The 20,590-nt window shown below is 42.0% G+C and overlaps 1 protein-coding gene across 5 annotated transcripts in view; it reads right to left on the reverse strand.

The window, feature by feature from the left end:
* Nucleotides 1–20,590, reverse strand: part of ABTB3 (ankyrin repeat and BTB domain containing 3) — a 213,370-nt gene that overhangs the window by 51,571 nt on the left and 141,209 nt on the right. For all 5 annotated transcript variants that reach the window (XM_081928197.1, XM_081928198.1, XM_081928195.1 and 2 more), the window contains exon 3: nucleotides 10,011–10,215. In XM_081928197.1, coding sequence (XP_081784323.1) covers nucleotides 10,011–10,215 — 205 coding nt within the window. The remainder of the gene's footprint in view (nucleotides 1–10,010; nucleotides 10,216–20,590) is intronic.

Raw genomic sequence — 20,590 nt, forward strand, 5'->3', positions numbered from 1 at the left:
CTCCTCCATTCCTGCTGTCTATCCTGACTGATAGCAGCTCTCTAGGGTCTAGGGCATAGTTCTTTCACATCAGCTGTTACCTAAGCTCGTTTTAACTGGAGATACCAGGACCTGGACTTGGGATGTTCTGCAAGCAGAGGATTTGCTCTGGCACTATGCTATGCTCCCTCTGCCCTTACAACAACAAAAAACCACTAAACCACAGGGAGCAGCACAGCACAGCAGAGAAGAATAAGCGGAATCAATAAAATCAACTAATTTAAATGAGATACGTTGATATACTGTTAGACCCAGGCAAATGGAAAGATATTCCCCTGGGGCCAGAAAGATACCAGCAAGCGCAGCAGAGGAGCGTCCTCTTTGCAGCAGATCAGCTGGGGAATACAATTGAGACTCAGTCAGAGGGAGGTCAGGGAAGTAGCACAGCCCCACCAAGCTGTTGGCTTACTGGTTGTCAAACTATGAATCCATGGCTGGTGGGTTGTGGTCTGACACATAGGTTGTGTGAGTCACAGATTGTGCAGGACTGAATTATATGTGAAATGTCTTGATTGGGTACATATGTGTGTAGAATCAACATGGAGCACCAACAGGGATTTCTTTAAATGTTTGTGTAATCTTGTGAAGAAAATAAGGAAGGCAAAATTAAAGCGGTGCGGTAATTTGAAAGGCAGTAGGATAAAAATAAGCTAGAGATCGCTTTCTGTGGGATAACACTGTAATCCGACACTGCATTAGCAGCATGCATTAATTGGTTTCTCTTCACTACACAACTGAACTTACAACCAGAAAAGTTTAGTTGCTCTAAATGATTGCATTAAAAAATATATTTTTAAAGCACTTTACGTATTAATTAGGAGCTCTGTATAAAATAACCATATATAATCTCTTAAAAAGCTAAACAATATAAACATTAAAAATGTAAGTACTGTAAACAAAATGCTAAGCTTCTAAAATATCTGTGAGTGTATTTCTGGTTTTTAGGATGCATCCAAAATAGGAAAGGAGAGATGTTCATCCATTGCAAATCTGAAAGGCAGTCTGCCCCTGGCTGTGAACACCAAAGCATCAGTGAGTGCAGGACTAATACCGATCATGCAAGTGGCAAAGCGATATCTCAATGATGGTGGCACCTAAGAGGTCCCTCCATTTTCCTTTTCTCTCCCAGGCTCCAAAATCCACCCCTAATGGTACATAGTCACTACTAAAAAGCCACTGAAAATGGAAGGAGGGCAATGGCCAGAGAGAGGAACACATCAAGATTTTCTCTTCTAGGTGACCATATAAAAATTCAGAAATTTGATGCTAAGGGTTGCTAAAAGTCCCTACCACAAATTTTAGATGTGTTGAAAATGACATATTTCAAAAGCTGCAAGTTTTACCTGACTTTAATGTCCTCTGAATTATATCCTTCATGCTCATGCTGTATTTTGTTTGTTTAGATTTCTTACCCATTCTTCACCATAAGGTCCCAGTGTGGGTTACAGTAATATACTATACAGCTATAAAACAGATAAAACCATTAACAATTACAAAACAAGTAAAACCATGCAAAATGGAGCAGTATGCATGAAAGGGGCAGAGCCACTGTGGTCATGTGTCATTTGAGTCTTATTCTCAGCTGCCTTGAGAACTCATGGGTGCATGTGTTCACAAAAGCACAATATAATTAAAGTAAATAAAACACAAACTTGTACCTCTTTTCCCAGATACACGATTTTGTAAAAATAAACCCAAACCAAAACCTGCTCAATAGAGCACAAAAGGTGGCAAGTCCTAGGATCTGGAGTTTCTCTACACCTTGTAGCTCAAATTTCAGAGCAAAAAAACAACCCAATTGGGCATATCCCACATAGCCATTCAGTGTGATATACAGTGTGTTCCATTCTCTGTTTCCTGACATCGTTAAGAGACTTGAAACCTCTTTCTTATTTTATGCCTTCTCAAGCAAATAATGAACCTGTAACGTTAAAGGTGGGGGGGGGGGGAGTTGAAAAATAGAGTACTAAAGAAAGATGAAAAATGTGACCCCAATGTCTAATATGCTGTGGGGGTGGGGTATTGCATCTGGGGCTATACCTGTAATTTGTTCAGCAAGTCTGAGCCTGTAAGAATTAATCAGGTGTGTGGTTTTTTTGTTTATACTTATAAACTTCAAGATTTATAACATTCATGCACTTCCCTTACTCAACAAGCAAGGCATTAAAGCTACCAAAAAGGAAGAGCTGAAAGGCTGTGGGAAATGTTTGCCAACTGGGGAAAAATAAAAATTTCTCAGAAAAAAAGATTTACAGTCTCACACAGCTCTTTTTTTTTAACCTGACTGAAAGGGGAAATAAAAAAAAGGTGGCCATATACCCTATTTTGCAGAAGACACTCCTCTGTTTGAAGGCCTGTCTGCGGCAGGCCTGCTTTAAAGATAATGAACCCTAAGGAGGGGAAGCAGGGGCCTTTAAGTGGTCCATGGAAAGCTAGCACTTGGCCTGGAAACTGAGAAGGTACACAATGCACCAGATCACAAGCCTTTCCCACCGTGGTAAGATGCATTGTTTTCCTATTTGAATTGTAGGAATTATTTCTAGATTTGCACATAAACATATTAGCATATGATAAATTTCCAGCAAATTGCCCCTGAGGGATTCCGGCCTCAGTAGGAAAAAAAAGATTCTCAACTTCTGGTATATGTGAAAGTGGCAGATAGATGGTGAAAAGGCAGGAAGTGAAGTCGAGGATAACAGACTGGGAGAGGAGAGGAAAGCTCCCAGATGAGAGCTGGGGGGGGGGTCCTGTCCATTTTCCGTGGGGGTCAGAAATAAGAGCTACCTATGGATAGACAGGGTCCGTATAGTAAAAGCTATGGTTTTCCCAGTAGTGATGTATGGAAGTGAGAGCTGGACCATAAATAAGGCTGATCGCCGCAGAATTGATGTGTTTGAATTATGGTGCTGGAGGAGACTCTTGAGAGTCCCATGGTCTGCAAGAAGATCAAACCTCTCCATTCTTAAGGAAATCAGCCCTGAGTGCTCACTGGAAAGACAGATCATGAAGCTGAGGCTCCAATATTTTGGCCACCTCATGAGAAGAGAAGACTCCCTGGAAAAGACCCTGATGTTGGGAAAGATGGAGGGCACAAGGAGAAGGGGACGACAGAGGACAAGATGGTTGTATACTGTTCTTGAAGCTAACAGCATGAGTTTGACCAAACTGCGGGAGGCAGTGGAAGACAGGCGTGCTCTGGTCCATGGGGTCACGAAGAGTCGGACACGACTAAGCAACAACAACAACATGGATAGACAGAAGATTTTGTTGCTGTGCACTGTTTTTGTAACTTAGACACCCCACTGCTCCTCTCCTATTTTATGCCGTTGCTATTATGAGAACATGTATCTTATTATGTTTCCTTATTATTATAGTAGTATTTATAGAACTGCTTTGATTTTTCTGTTGTACAGATATTATGCCACCTACTGAAATTTGTGTTCTGTGTTGTAAGCCACCCTGTGGTCTTTACACAAAAGGGGCCATATCAATTTAATAAAGAAATAATTGTTTTGTTTTATAAGCATTTGTGCTTATGGAAATTTCCTATGTACAACAATAGTTATAACTACTGCAGACATGTGCTATGACACCTAGTCAGGAAAACACTCCTGATAGGAGCCAGCAATATTAGTGATATATTCCCAGAGTTTTAAAACAAAAAATAGGCCATACACAAAGCCCTCTGGTGGTTTATCGTTAATTTAATGTGTCTTCATTCCCACCGCCCCAACTCCATTTTACTTCTTAACAGGTCCCACTATACATTGGCTGGAAAACACATATGCAAAATGAGGCTACACCTGCTATAACATTCAACAATATGAGACAAACACACACAACTCAGACTGGAAATTAAAAGGCAGGGTAGGGAATGGGGATGGTTGACAGACTCTTTCAAATCATTTAAGGCTTCAAGGGAAAAAGAAAAGGGGGGGCAGCAGAAATGGTATAATGAAATTTTCACCTTAAGGCCATAGTATGAACCCAAAAGGAGCCCAAACATCAGAGAGGAATTCCAGTATGCTGCCAAATAAAATTAATGTGGATTCCAAGACAGTTAAAACTACACTTTCAGTCAGAATAATAGGAAAAGAAATACTGTACAGCAAGTTTGAGGGAAATGTTAAGGGTTGTGCCAATATAGTTGGCAGGTGAGGTGCTATCAAGGAAAGGGAGCCCACACAAATTAGCAAACAGAGACAATGCGCCAACCAGCTCTTGCAAGGAACCCCCAGCAATCAATGTAGCACCTCTACTGAGTTAGCACACTTAAGAAGGAGGAAGCATGACACTGAATTTGATTTAGTCCTGCCGATCCTGTTGGGACTATAAAAAGTGGCTTCAGGTGTAAAGCAACAGTAGGCATTTAAAGATAAATGTAGGTAGGCCCAAAGAAGGAGGGCTGACTTATACATCTTGTTTAACATCCAGAAAACCCATAGGACATAATGCTCAGAAATAAACTATGTCAGTAGGGACCACCACAATGCGGAAGCAGTAGAGAACAGGAGTGATGCCGCACTCACTTTCCTCACCCCAGGAGTGATACCGTTTGCTCAAAAGGGCGGAGCAGCAAGACTGAGAAGACACTACCCTCACCCCCTGAAATGTGACTGTAATTTTTTTTGGGGGGGGTGTATATCATATTGACAAGCACACGCAGAATGGAGAGGAACAAAACCAATAGCAGACTTGAAAGGCTGAGAGGGTGTAGATTATTTCGAGGAAAACACTCCCAGATCCTTATCAACTTGTATGGATATTGAAAAATACAATGCTATAGCGCCTCACCAGTGACATTCTCTCTGGTATGGCCAAAGAGTAAAAATGGGTGTGGCTTTATTTTTAAGGACACATTTGGGAAGCCACAAAACCTTTTGGCATTACTTAAAGGAGGGAACCTGTTGAAGTGCTCAGCAAAATAGTTAATCTTCCTCTCCTTCCTCTTCTCCTTCCCTCCTTCCTCCTAAGGCTGACACATCTTGGAGGGCATTGAGGGGGCACAAAAGTCAGGGGGAAATATGTTTGTTTATTTTTTTGTTTTAAATGGATAAAATTGGGGTGATAAATTGTTGCCGTCACAGCAGAGGCCCTGTCAAAACTTTTTTTTTTAATGACAAATTTGGGAGAACTTGGGGAGCACAAACAATATGAGGGGTGCATGTGACAGATGGATTAGCCGTCCCTGCAATAGATTTTTGCTATTCATGTTCCACCATTTAAATAATCTGCACAACTGTGCTCTTATTTTTAAGATTCTGTCTGAGGGTGGAGGGTTGGCACAAGACATTTTGGTACCTAAGGTGAACCACAAAATGGCGCCCCCTCCCTGTCAGGGAAGAAGTGAATGAAGATCTGTATCAGGAACAAGCAGCGAATAAAGATCTACTGTACATTGAGGTCCGTCGCTCCTGTCGATTCTGACGGCTGAAGCTGTCATCTTACTTTGCCTCATGGGTGGGCCGGCCCTGGGAAGAAGTGTGTCTGTTTATAAAGCAGTGTGTGTTTATAAAGCAGGGAAGCCACTTACAGTGACAACATCCAAGGACATCTCACTTTGAATTACAGAGGGTCAAATTTTGAAAGCCAGGATAAAACAGCCAGGGAATGAGAAACAATCTAACTCTTTCCATTATAAACAAAACAAAATGCAAATATGAGAGCAAAGTTAATAAGAATAGAGAAAAACACCTGGAAGTCAGATAAGATAAAGCAAAATGCTTAGAAACAAATGTGACTAAGAATAATTTCATTTTTCTTTCAAGCATCAGAGAGAGGGAGAGGGAGATTCACAAGGGGAAATGCTTCCAATAAATCACACACTAAAAAGGATGACTTACAATAGGGAATACCACCAGTATCCCTTTGGTGGAAATTAAATACAAAAGAAAACTTTTGAAAGCCACATTAACCAATTGCTTTTGTGAGGCAGCATGAAAACTGGAACAGAAAAAGCAGATTACATAACTCAGTCCGTGGAAAGATCTGGGCCTCTATAATATCCTTTGCGCTTGAGATTTCTGTTGCTAAACACCACAGCACATCTGATTAGGCAGCAGAAGGTATCTTTGTTCCTTCCAAAGCCAACCACAAGGTCCTGGCAACAGTACAGAAAGCTTACTCTGGCCTTTACCACATTACCACAGTTCCTAAAGTGGTTTTCCAGGGAAAGAAAATTTGTCAAATAGGGCTTAAAAAGGAACAGACCTTTGTCTGATTTCAATACAGTCCAACTGCTTCAAGAATACTAACAATTTAATAAGTGCAGCAGCGTAACTAAATTAGGGGATGGGGCAGTTGTTGACAAATGTCAAAACTAGCTTGCATTTTATTACCTTTTATTATTTTTATTTCTTATTATTATTTTCATGCTACAGTATTTGAAATGTGCATCAGTGCAAAGGAATGAGAATAGACAAACTAAGATTCATTATTGAAAGCAGGGATGGGAAAATATAATATATACAACTAAACATGACCTTGTGTGAATCACCATTAATCCTTCTTGCCTGCTTGTCACATTGTTCTATGCACCTGGCTATATATATCCTAAGTTCTGTTCCCTTCTTTGTAAAGGTGCCAGTTTGCAACCAAGAAATGCTTCATAAATCTTGAAGAGGGCAAGGAGGGGGTGGGATCCAGCTGGGGCATCGTCTGCCCCACTCCTGCCCTATCTGCCATGTTAAAAAGCTGTATTTTTTTTCTGCTTGCTACTACAGACGAGGGAGGAAGGCCTTTGAAGGGACCAAACAAAGGATGACATGTGAAGGAGAGCAGCTCCGGGTGGCAACCTGGCAACTCTACTTCTTTCATCTACTGTATTTTTCGCTCTATAAGACGCACCAGACCACAAGACGCACCTAGTTTTTGGAGGAGGAAAACAAGAAAAAATATATTCTGAATCTCAGAAGCCAGAACAGTAAGAGGGATTACTGTGCAGTGAAAGCAGCAATCCCTCTTGCTGTTCTGGCTTCAGCGATAGCTGCGCAGCCTGCATTTGCTCCATAAGACGCACACACATTTCCCCTTATGCTTTGGGAGGGAAAAAGTGAGTCTTATAGAGCAAAAAATACGGTAATTTTGTTTGTCCAAAGTAGATTTTAAGTCCTTTTAGCAGTGGCTGTGCGACTTCCACATTCTGTATGGCAAAGGCAGGAAAAAAGTAGCTTGGGATCTCTAGGTGATTTTCAGGAGATCACCAAGGATTTCTTAATTCCCAATTGTTTAGTATTATCAACAACTTCCACTACCACCCCACCCACCCAGATTAGGTTGTTGAAATGGAAACTTGGTGGGAGGGTAGGGACACAAGGAAAGAGTGTTTGTACAAAAAAACCAGTGAGTTCAGTTTTGGTACTGAAAACTAATTCCTGTCCTAATATATACTCAGAGGCACCTTGATCTTTATTTCTAAATCTGCCTTCCCTTTCTAAGCCACCGTTTTGCACTTGGCTGCAACAGGTGGACTTTGGGGGTCCTGAGGAATAGATCCCTCAAGCTTGATGCCTGCCCATCCCTATCATTGTACAGCATATAAATTAATAACTACTGAATAAATAGTAGATCATATTAGCAGTATACTTAAATGTATCAAAACTCCTTTTCTTTTCTTATTTTATCAATTTGAGAGCACTTGAACAGAGAACTCAGGTGAAACATGTCAAACTGACCTAACCCATAACCCAGGATTGCACAATTGTCACTCACCAAACCAAATGCAGCCCTTCAGCCATGTATGAAAGCCTGCAGCAAAAACAGAAGCTTAACTGAACCACTAGGAAGTAGAGCAGGAAGCTGCCTGTCAGACCACTGGCCCATCTAGTTCAGAATATTCAACAATGATTGGCAGTGGCTCTCCAGGGTTTCAGGCAGGGCTCTCTCCCAGCTTACCCGGGACTGAAAATGGGCCCAACTATGAAGAAGACACGCAGAAGGGACTTGGAAAAGAGTTAAGAGCCTCAGACAGAAGATCACCAGGTTGACGGACTACATGGAATTGACGGCAGAATCTGAGACCAGGGAGAAGAGACGGTGGAAGAATATTGGAAAAAGTTTAAAGTTTATATATAGAAATAATGTAATATTAATGAGTGTTAGAAAAATGAAGGAATGGAATTATATGGCTTTAGTAGAAATGTTATAATGAATTAAGTATAAATAAGTACTATAGTATTAATGGAAAATAAGGTTAAACTATGTTAAGATAACCATATGATAGAAAATGGAGAAAGATGGAAAGGATTTGCTGAAATAATTAATAGAAATGGAATACAGAAAGGGTGGTGAGAGGAGGTCGATGAAACAAGGGAATGAAAGAGAGGGTATTGAGATGGTATGATGTGTGTTGGTTTTTTTTGTTTGTTTAATGTGTTAATGTTGTGTATTGTTTATATATTGTATTGTATTGTTTATTTTTTCTTTTTCTTTTTTCTTGTCTTTTTCTCTTTTTTGTAAGGTTTAAAAGTAATAAATATTATTTTTTAAAAAAAATGAAAATGGGCCCATCTAGTTCAGTATATTCAACAATGATTGGCAGTAGCTCTCCAGAGTTTCAGGCAGGGTTTTCTTCCAGCTTACCTGGGACTGAAACTGGGCCCCTTTTTAAGCAAAGCAGATGCTTCACCACTGAACTATAACCCTTCTCCCAAACCAGTACCCAGCATAGTTGAGCAGCTATTGAGGGTCCAGTAGTGTTTCAGGTCGTCCCTCCTGCTTAACTGTGTTACTTGCCTCAAATGTACTGTGTGAGAGCAGCAAGGAAGTGGGAAGCATTCTGACATTCCTACAATGCCCCAAAGTTATGCTATGTAGGGCAGGGATGATGAATCTGTGGACCTTCAGATGTTATTGGACTCACATGAACACCAACCATGGCCAATAAGTGGGAATTATGGGAACTGTAGTTCTGCAACATCTGATGTAGAGGTATTGTGGGAAAAATCGAGATGGCAGGTTGCTGCTGCATATTTCTGCTGCTGTCACCCACTGTACTAAAAGCAAGCCCATTCTAGGGCAAGTCTGCAAAGAAGTGGGAGAGCTGAACTGGAGTAAATGACATGTAGCTGAGAGGCCCCTCATATATGGAGCCAGCCTTGTTGGTGGACTCAGTTGGGCTTCATGGGTGACAGGTTATGCAGCTCTCCCATAACAAAATACACTGACTTCTTGAGATACACTCAGCCACAGATCCCACAAGATGCTTTACTGCAAACAGCTGTTACTGGTCCAAAATCTATTCATGGGCTACTGGAAGGCAACCGAAGCATTATTGACTTTTGGTCAACCCAGGTTATACCAGAGTCCTCTGGCATGCGGATCTTTAACATCTCCCAAAAGATTTCCCCTTATTTCAAACAAATTTTTCAAGTTAGGACATTTTATTTCACACATACACACATTGTACGCATGCAACTCTTATCCTGGCTCTTCTTTGGCCTTCTAAGTCTGGCTAAAACCAGAAAACTAGGGCTTAAATGATGAACATGTTTCAAAGTCACCTCTGAATGTCAACAGGCATTACTAGCAATGTAATAGACTCCACAACTTGTTCTTCTCATACTGCGTATATTCTACTCAGTCCCTGAGTCCCAAATTACAGTTGCTGAAGCCCATTAAATTTGTAAAAAAACACATTTAAAACCAAACCTGTTAAGCTACAAACAGAACCTCTAATTTTCCTTTCCAAAATCACAGGCACAGCCAAGAGACAAAAAGAGAACAAAGTTTGGGGGGTGAAAGAGATCTCTCCAAAATAGACATCTGGAACCAATCTGCAGTATGTAGCCACTGGGTGTCATTTTTGATATATTCTGGGTCAGCCACAGAGCACTTAATGGCAGGCGAAATTTATTCCAGGAAGAAAAAGCAATCATAACCAAAATAGACTTAATGGAGAAATCTACAGTGCCTAGCCTGCGTTCGGGAACTAATAAGAAAACTGTGGATCTGTTGGTAAAGGAGATCATTACCTTTCCGTCTGTAGCGTTACTTTGGAGGGTTCCACGTTCGGGTTCTCCCATTCCATCTGTGGGCAGTGCATAAAATAACAGAGCGTGTACAAGGCCTCCGGTTCCCAGTAGAGCGACCCCTGCTTGTGGTGCATGGGGGTGCTGTTGCTATGTTGCTTCGCACTGAGCGGCTGCAGGTGATGCATTGCTCGAGACACCAGATCGCCTGGAAAGGGAGAAGTTAGGATCATTGCTATGGCTGGGTGTAATTATAGCTCAGCCTCAGGCCTTCTTTTGTTTAAGCACCATTCTGAAATATAGAGGCCGTGGTTGCATCAAGAGTGGCAATTCATGTTAGGTTGTAAGATTTATTCAGAAGAGCAAACATTACTGATGTACCGTTGGCGCAAGGCTTTAGCAGATCCGCTGCATGGTGCTACCACTGAGCGCCTGCCCAACACTCCCTGCTTGGTGGTGGTGCCTCTGCCATCCTGCCACCATCACAGCCCCTGTGTGGCATGCTACAGGCTTAGCAGGATCAACTCCAGACCACGGGCAGGTGCCCAACCATGCTGACCCCTAACACCAGGCCTGCTCACACACTCCTAAGGCAAATAATACATTTCCAAGAAAGAGTTATTTATTATTTCAATTTCTATCCATTTTGTATTAGTGAAAGTAGTAATGGGAAAGCACAACAACATCCAACAACATTATGCAGCCAGGAAGTAATTATTCTCTCTTTATAATGGACTAAGGCATTCTGGGAAGCTGTGGTGATGTTCATACAAACAGCTCAGCTCAGAAGTACAGGCACACTCTCTCTCTCTCTCTCTGTCTATATATAATTGTATAATGCCCTTCATCCATAAATCTCAGGGCAGTTCACAACATGAAAACAAAAGAACCCCCCCCCCCACAAAACACATAATAAAAACAAACCAATAATCCGCACCCCACAACACAATTAAAACGCATCATATGTTAATCAGCCCAAAGCCTGGTTGAAGGGGAAGGTTTTTGCCTGGGACCTAAAGGTGTATAATGAAGGTGCCAGATGAACATCTCTGGGGAGAGCACTCCACAGAGAGGGAGCCACTGCAAAAAAGGCCAGTTCTTGTGTTGCCATCCTCTGGACTTCTTGTGGAGGGGGTGCAGGAAGAAGGGCCGCAGATGATGATCTCAGGGTACAGGTTCGGTTCACTTTAAAGAGCAAGAAGGGACCATGGCTCAGTGGGAGAGAAGGGGAAAGACCCCTGCCGGAGACTCTAGAGCAGGCATCCCCAAACTCAGCCCTCCAGATGTTTTGGGACTACAATTCCCACCATCCCTGACCACTGGTCCTGTTAGCTTGGGATGATGGAAGTTGTAGTCCCAAAACAGTTGGAGGGCCGAGTTTGGGGATGCCTGCTCTAGAGAGCTTTACCAAGGATCTGTAGCTCAGTGGTACAGAACATGCATTGCACACAGGCTTAATCCCTGGCAACCCCAGGTGGGATCAGGTAGCAGGTGATGGCAAAGATTCTGTCCTAGACCCTGGAGAGCTGGTGCCGGTTGAGTAGACAATGCCAGGTTAGATGTGGCACCAGCCTAAGGCCAGTCAGTATCTCTGGCATCCGTCTGCCTCGGGAGACAATGAAGTAGTATGCCTTTGGGGGTGAAGTCAAGCTGTTGGAAGGTAACAGTCAGTGGCGTAGTGTGGGGGGTGCAGGGGGGCCGGCCGCACTGGGTGCAACAACTGGGGGTTAGGGTTAGGGGGCACAAATCCACGGGTTAGGGGGCACAAATTACTTGCCTTGCCCCGGGTGCTGACAACCCACGCTACGCCACTGGTAACAGTGCCTGCTATGGCTGTAGAGACCGATGTAGGAGAGACATGTTTTATTCCACCTGGTCAGTACAAGGCAGCTTAATATTATGAAGACATGGCACTCCTGCTCTGCCTGTGATTTAACTCAGTACTATTTCCTACATCCTTTTTTTAATACAGAAAAGAAAATACAGAAAATACGTAGGGAAAATGCATGAACCCCTTTTGTTATTCGGTGCCAGTCACACAGATACTATCATCTACATATACCCATGATGTCCAAGCACCAGTTGGTTGCTGAACAATATGCCCAGGGTAGTGAGTATCTTGCAATTTCAGTAATGTATAAGGGGGTGGGGGGAAGCAGCACATTATATTGGGCTGAGAATGGAATACAATTAAAATAAAATAATGTGTAGTAAGTGGCACTACACAAACACATTGACAAATCTACATATTCCCTTCAGGAAATATCTCAAAGGCACCCCCACCAATAGAAAAGGCTGCTGCTATTTTCTCACTAGGAAATAGCGCTATCGCACATGGAACATATGTTATACCCAAATCTGAAGCCACAGTTTCTGAATCAGATGACTTCCTTTGGCAAAAGGAGCCAGACACATTCCAATATGTTGCTCCTGGCAAGAAATTCATTTCAGCACACAGTATTTGTTTTCCTTGTGACTGAAAGCATATGGTCAAATTCCACCTCTATTTCAAGAAGCAGAAACTCTATTCTTTCTTCCTACATCTGCTAATCTTCTGTTGGAGACCTATGATTGCATAACCAAGATTTCCTGGTATTCATGCAGTATTGAATAGGAACATATGTGGAGCTGGAATACGCTTCAGAATAACCACGATCTTAATATAAATACCTACAGTTAAAGGAGTAGGTGTGAGAGACTGGGAGTAAAACTCCACTGGCAACATTCATTTACTAGAATTGTGGTTTTGGAGTCTCAGCCTCATATGGAATGACAGCCAGTTTTAAAGATGGTGGAAAGGAGAAAGTCAACCTGGCTTCATCCATCAGCCAGTGGACAAAGGACTGCTGGTGATTGTAGTGTGTGTGTGTGTGTGTGTGTGTGTGAGAGAGAGAGAGAGAGAGAGAGAGAGAGAGAGAGAGAGAGAGAGAGAGAGAGAGATTTTCATGGATTCTTATTTTTATATTATTACACCCTGTTACAAGTAGAGTTGGGCAAATGTATCCATTTTGGTTTCTCGGTGTCTCTGTATTTCCATATTTTTTTATAAAGTTCCCATGAAACTTCATCATCATTGTAGCTCATTTGTGTATACATTTTTGTATGCACTTTTGCTCAGTGGTCACATTTTGCAAAGCAATTCCGCCCACATATAATAATTTTGTATAAGTTAATTTCACCAATACAGTGGTGCCTCGCAAGACGAAATTAATCCGTTCCCGGAGTCTCTTCGTCTTGCAGTTTTTTCGTCTTCCAAAGCACGGCTATTAGCGGCTTAGCGGCTATTAACGGCTTAGCGCCTATTAACGGCTTAGTGGCTTAGCGGCTTTAAGAAAAAGGGAAAGAACTCGCAAGACGTTTCGTCTTGCGAAGCAAGCCCATAGGGTAATTCGTCTAGCAAAGCGACGCAAAAACCAAAAAACCCTTTTGTCTTGCGTGTTTTTCATTTTGCGAGGCATTCGTCTTGCAGGGCACCACTGTATATGCATTTTTATAAACACCTTCCTCTTGTGCATGTATGTTTTCATTTTTTTCTGTTTTGCTGGACAGCTGCACTGTAAAATTGGGAGGAGCCATGAAGATTTCTTAGGTTTAATAAGGGGTATTAGTAGAAAACTCAGGCTGGAATTTGGCAATAAATCAAGTAGGAAAGATATCACAAATTGTGGGCTTGCTACTAAGAAGGATTCTTGCAAAAGGACACCATAGCTGTAAGTATATGTGTGATGTAGCTGTCATCACTTAATTAATCAATTAGTGCAATCTGGTAAGTACACACACACACACGTGTGTCCCTGCATGCAAGAGAACTGTTGCTGCACTAACTTGCAAGAATACAAAAAGGCACAGACTAATCATCCAGAAAAATATAGTCTTAAAACCAAAAACAGAAAATGACCGCTGGCACAGGAGGAATAAACCAACAAACTGCAGCCACCATGATTTCAGAGTATTGCAATTTTTGCTTACTTTACAATATTCTTATGACTCAAACCTTTAATTTTAACAACTCCCCACCCGCTTTTCCTGCTGTTAGGAAATGACTATGATCAGAATGAATCCTACATCCCTCAGATGTTTATAATTCCCCAAGAGATTGAAAAAGGGAGAATGGATTCTGTGTGCAGTCATCCTGTAGAATCAGGGCCAAATGGATGTGTGCTCCATTGCATACCAATCCCTTGAAACCATGTAATATTTTGTAGAAACGTTCGGTTAGCCAACTTCCATCAAAATATAGAGGAAAAAATAAAGACAAATTGAGAGCTGCTACTACCTGAATCAGGATGGTTACCCTAAGATTACTCAGTTCAGGTGAATTATTGTTTAAACCCTTTATAATTTATATGCGATATGGACCAATTACCTGACATTTTCAAAAGGCAAAATTGAAATTCTTTGGTTTTCCAAAAGCAGTTTATGTGCTTCTTCATCAAACATAGACTTATCAAGCTAAATTTTGTCTAATCACAAAAATGGCAGATTTGAATTCCTCACACCCAAAAACCTATTTTTAAGACCCCTCACTGAATAAATTTGCAAAAATTAAGTTTCACCCCCTAAAAGGACATGTCCTAGTGTGTTGTGCAAACCAGCTCACTGCACTGCCAGAAAACCTTTTGGAAATACCTTGTAATTTACAGTACCTCCACACCATGCAAACCACACCATGCATTTTTTTATATGATTTGTGCCCATAGAAAGCTAACCCTCCAACTATTTGAGTAATCAGCTGCACTTCACTTAGTGTATTATGATTGTATTGTTTTAATGCATATGTCTATGAAATTATGTACCACCTTGAAATGACCCTTTTAGGCAGTATACAAGTGGGGGAAATTAATCTTTCCTCTCTTTTTAGGTGCATATACTTGAAACCACCAATCATGGATGCATAGGCACACCATTCTAACATTAGCATGATTCAGTATCTTGAAGATGTTAGGTGGTAGGCAGTTTTCATTTGAGATGCAACATTGGAGAACATTGTGCTGGGCCTAAGAGTCCTGGCTGTTATTCCTAATCCAGATGTTGTGCCTCTGTTTCCCTTTCAATGCTTTGCCTTGTTTTGTTTGGAACCAAAGCAATCTAAACAAGGGACCATTTCGTATGAGTTGCCTAGCAACAGCAGGTCCTCAATCAAGGATGGAACATATCAGAATGAAATACTGAAATACAAAGAGTAAATTATTATTGTTGTGTATCTTTCTTGATGCCCATCTGTTGCTCTGATTACTATTCCCAATAATAACTGAAATTTGTAATGCATCAACAAAATCATAATTCAATGGCGAAAATAAAGGGGGGATGCAAAGTTAAGCTGCTGTAAGGATAAGACAAGTAAACTGACCAAAAGCAAAAGAATTCAATATTAAGCATTTCTAATTTCTAAGCAATTTCTAATTTTTAGCACAATAGCTTTAACTCTGACTTGAGGGATGAGGCGATAAAAGGGATTGAGTGTTAACCATTAATTAGTTGGACATCATATTAAAGGTTCACAAATGATTAAGTAATGGTTACAAGTTTGCAATTTCTTTTTCAACTTTTTTTTGCTGCAAAATATTAATTACCTGGTTAATATTAATATAAAATATTAATCACATGGGTTTGGGCTTAATTGTTCCTAGCTTATCCTTATGCGCTTCTAAAGCAACTTATCTTCAAGTCTTGTTTTCTTTTATGGTATCATCTAGAAGTGCAGACAGAATTAAAGCAATCATGTTGCCCATTAAAACATAAATGGTTCTGTTTTGAATTTTCTTAGCTAAGTTCTGCTTTTTTATTGATTGTTAAACTTCAATTGTACTTTATTTACTGAATTTATATTTTTTAAAAATATGCTTTTATTGATTTTTCATAAGTAACAAAAGTATATTCAGTGTCTCTGTTTTTAAATTGTAGAACCCATCATACAAACAAATTACAGTCAGTTTGAAACAATTTTTGTTGTAGACGATGTCAAGTTGAGGCGGAAAGAGAGGGGGAGGGGGAGAAAGTAGAGAGAGAAATTTTAGGAGAGGGAAGGGAGAGATGAGGGAGAATATTTGAGTGGAGCTTTTTTGTCAGGGTCACATGTCTGGTGTCTTATTTGTTGGCTGAGCGTGAGGTCAGAGAGCCCAAGGTATGGTTGGTTGTGTCTGATTGGTAGAAGAATGTTTTGTTTCTGTGAGGGTGTCATTGTCAGGTTACATTAGCCATATTGATTCATATGTTGATGGCAGTGGGGATCAGTCATTGTCTTGTTGGGTTGTGTAAGTGATAAAGGGGAGCCACACAGGGGTGAAAGTGTCCTCCTTTGTTTGTCCCTGTTATACTTTCAGTTTGCTTGTGAGCTTTTCTAGTAGGGTGGTTTCCTTATGGCTTGGTACCAGTGGTTCATGGACACCCGACAGGTCCCTGCAGTGTCTTGTTGGTTAATACAGTGGTACGGTACCTCGGGTTAAGAACCTAATTCGTTCTGGAGGTCCGTTCTTAACCTGAAAATGTTCTTAACCTGAGGTACCATTTTAGATAATGCGGCCTACCGCTGCCACCGCGCCACCACTGCGCGATTTCTGTTCTCATCCTGAAGTAAAATTCTTAACCCAAGGTACTATTTCTGGGGTAGCTGAGTCTGTAACCTGAAGCATCTGTAACCTGAAGCGTCTGTAACCCGAGGTACCACGGTACTTCTGTTAGGCATTTCCATTCCATGCAGTCAAAGGCTTTAAGGGACATGATCGTCAGTGTGGATTTGGTTGTTTAGCTGTGTTCAAATTCAGTAGTTTCCTAACGAGATCTGTTATATTGCGATTGGGAACAAAGCCAGTCTGGTCTGGGGCAATTAGTTTGTGCAGGAAGCATTTTAGGCAGTTGGCCAAGATTGATGTTAATATTTTGTAGTCTTGGTTTATCAGTGAGATTGGGTGATATGATTCTACTTTGAGGCTGTCTTTAAGTAGCTTTCGGATAGACTGAATTTATGTTTTTGAAGGTCTCTTTATACATTTCACCCAGTTCAAAAATGATAAACTACTGTTATGCTGGTCCTCAATCTCTTGATCATCTACCAGAATCTAGACCTTGTCCTGCTTTGTTTTACCTTGTCCTGCTTTGCCCGAACCTAAAATTTTGCCTCTGCCAGAATCCCTGTACTACCAAGGTCCTTAGCTTCAACAAGCTGGGAGTTTGTTTACTGCAAAGAAACATTCAGGAATACAGGCTTCCACCTTCAATTTGAAGTGGTATGTTCCCAGGAGGGATCTGCCATGCTGTATTTCTGAACATGCCGTTCAGCTTTCAGTGTTTTCCTCCATGGAAGAAAATGCATTCTTTGACAGATCTTGCATCCGAACATGATGTTTTATTGTGTGTATTTCTTGAGAAGTGATATTCTAATTCCAAGAAACTACGTTACTTTGGAAACAGCCATAAATGGACATGAAAACTGCATGTCAAGGAGGATGCTAGAAACTGCCAATCATCCTCAGGCAAGCACCTTTGTTTCCAAACCCAGGTTTAACGTCTTGTTTAAATTACTTGATGTAATCTGTGTCTGCGGTGAGGAAGCCCCATTCCCTACTACAGTACAGAAGCAAAACTAGGCTCTGACAGAGTAGAGAAGGGATCAGCTGCTGTGGACAGTTGGGTGGTGGGGAAAATTCTACTTATCAGATGCTTGGGTGAAATCTGGTTGAGGAAGTGTGAAAGCTGGCAGCTTGACAAATTTAGGAGAAGAAGAGAATGACTTTGGTGGGGTGTTTGGAAAAGTGGCCCTAGCAGCTTCCTTATGCTGTCCATTAAAGCCTGTTCCAGGTTGGAGCGGAGTCTTGGGGAAAATGCCCTCCAGTGGGCTCCATCCTCTGCTGATAAACCCTGGTGGAATTACATAGCAGCAATGGTGGGAAGCATTCCAGTGGGTGGCTGGGAGCTGCCATGTTAATTTCCCACAACCACCATCAACCCATAGCCATGCCAGGGAGAGTTTCCACTGCTAAATTTCCAGGTGCCCAGCTGTGTTAAAGTCATGGATACACAGCCAGTTCAAGAAGTTGCAGCCCCAGCAGGAGGACATGTCAGAAGAGAAAGAGGTCCATGGATTCCTGTTGCCCCCTCCCTGTGCCAGGGTCTCTAGTTCAGTTGATTAACCATGCCTGAAAGAACAAAAGCTCTCCAAGAATGCAAGAGCCCGTAAACACATTCTGAATAAATAGTGGTGCTATTATCAGCATGTCAGGAGACAGCAGCAGCAGCAGAAGCTTCTGACAGAACATGCCGATTCATTTGCCTATTTTAGGAAATGTAGAATCAGCACATCAGTGAATAGGTGGTTCAGTGATGAAGGGAGTCTTTAGAAGTCCTTCAATGACAATTAGGAGCAGCAGGGTTGGGTGAAAGACTAGACAAATACTCCATTTTGCTTCTCCATTTATAGAGGTGCAAACAAAGCTGTTTTATTTTTTCACTTGGTGCATTCTTTTTAGGGCTGAGTGAACATGCTGTGAATTTGAGGGGAGGTATACTCTGACTGATGCTTTCAGGGGCAAGAGGGTAACTGTGGGGTAGTGGAGAAGGAACACAGGAGAGCACAACAAGAGCAACTGATAATGTCTTCTGCCAGAGTGGTAATTGCTAATAGTCTAAGCTTTGGGTAGGGTGGGGAATGGATGACAGGTCTGTGTTAGGAGGACTTACTCAAGGCCACCCACTGAACTTCATTGCTGAGAAATGTGAACTGAGGTCCCTCCAATCAAAGTTCAATATACTGACCACTGTACCACCCCTCACCAGCTCTTTTGTGTGTGTGTGTGTGTGTGTGTGTGTGGCTCTGGGAGCTGTTGTGACAAGCTCTTGCACGTCAAAATTTACCACTATATCAGTGGGGACTAAGTGGGGGGGGGGGGAGAGACTTACTGTCACCACCTGGACCTCCTGCAGACAACCTCTGACTGGTAGGTGCCACTTTCTTGTCTCCAAAACCCTCAAGAGCAACAGTATACTGTATATCACATAGTGTTGTTTACAAGGGCCACTAGGGGAAGAAATGGTGGCCACAAAGATAAATCCCTAGCAGTGGAAGTAAGTCCTGCTTCTTAGATTTCCCTGCTCCATCCCCAAAATTTGTAACAGCTTTTGAGGGTTTTCCACCCCCTATTTCATTGTCTGTGTTAGGTTTTATATGAGGACTTTTGGTTCACAGTTAGTTAGTTTTTCTTTCTCGTATTTTTTTTAATAAGCTGCCAAACACAAAATAATGTCAAATCTCCCGTAAGTTTCCATCACAGCAATTTTCTAAGCTGCTTCCCCGCCTTGCTTCTCACTGCCTTCATATGCATACTCTTGCAAATATGTCAGAGCACATGGCTGAGTCTGGGTTTCTTTATTGGGTAAGACAGGAGTGACCAGCAGGGGAAAGGGAGTCTATGCTTGTCATGGACAGGTCACTATGTGGTTTGCTGCTCCCTCCAACCCCACAGAAAAGTGATGGAGTTGTTAGGATGGCCTGCCTCTGAAGAGTAATGAAGCAGCAGAGTTTCCAAATGCCACTAGGGGAGTACTTAGCTGACTCTACCAACTTTTCTGTCCAGGACCTGTCTTGGGCACTTGCTTAGACAGCTAACAATAGGTTTTAGGTGTTCACTCCCTTTTAGTGAAGGCAAGACATCAATGCAGGGCCCCTGGGAAATGCCCCCCCAGGCCATGCCCCCTCCACAGGCCACACCATTCTGTGGCCCTGCTCCACTCCTCCTTGAGTACTTTTGCTTGGCTGAAATGTGTTCTTAACCTCATCTTTGTCTGGATGGAGGATCGAAAGATTTGTGTGTGTCGAAACCTCTGACTTGTAGAGTAGGCTCAGGGCTAGCCCTCACATGAGGCAAGGTGAGGAGACAGCCTCAGGCGGCAGGATCCAAAGGGGCAGCAGATCCTGATGTTAGTCTTTAGTCCCCCACCCCTTGTTTAGATATTCACTCATCCCTTCTTCACCAGTGGAGATGGGGATGCCATTTTGTGGTTTGCCTCAAGGGCCAAAATGTATTGGGCCAGCCAAGAGTAGGGTGCATTCCAGCCACACATAAAGGTTAAAAGTCACATACATTACTCATCCACCTTTTCTCTCTGGCCCAGCCCACCACTGGTATGTGGCCCTCAGAATGTTCCACAGGGCAGACAGTGGCCCTTGAGCTGAAAAAGGTTCCCCACCCATGGAGAAGTGCAGGCAATGGAGCAACAAGGGCAACAACTAAAGTGCAAAAGCAGGAAAACACATTCTTGATTTACAGTGCTCTACGAATGAATAAGTGCAGAGCAGGGATTAAGGGGCTAACTGCAAGTTAGGTGCAAACTTCTATATGTGAGTTGCAATGCTGTTTTTTATAAAGTGAAAGCAGAATCGAGAGAGGGGAGTTTAGACGTGTAACCCTTTTCAAGCCCACAGCTAAATCACGCAGATTCCTCATGCATGTGCGTTTCCATCCATAACATTCAAAAAGTATGTTTGCTAACGCTCAGTGAGCAAAATGTCACAAACAGCAAGCAAGTTTCTGAATTCTACAGAACTCTTAATAAGGCTGTGTGGTAAATGAAATTTAAAAAATGGGGGG

The sequence above is a fragment of the Podarcis melisellensis genome, assembly GCF_964234715.1.
Source record: "Podarcis melisellensis genome assembly, chromosome: 10".
NCBI lineage: Eukaryota > Metazoa > Chordata > Lepidosauria > Squamata > Lacertidae > Podarcis > Podarcis melisellensis.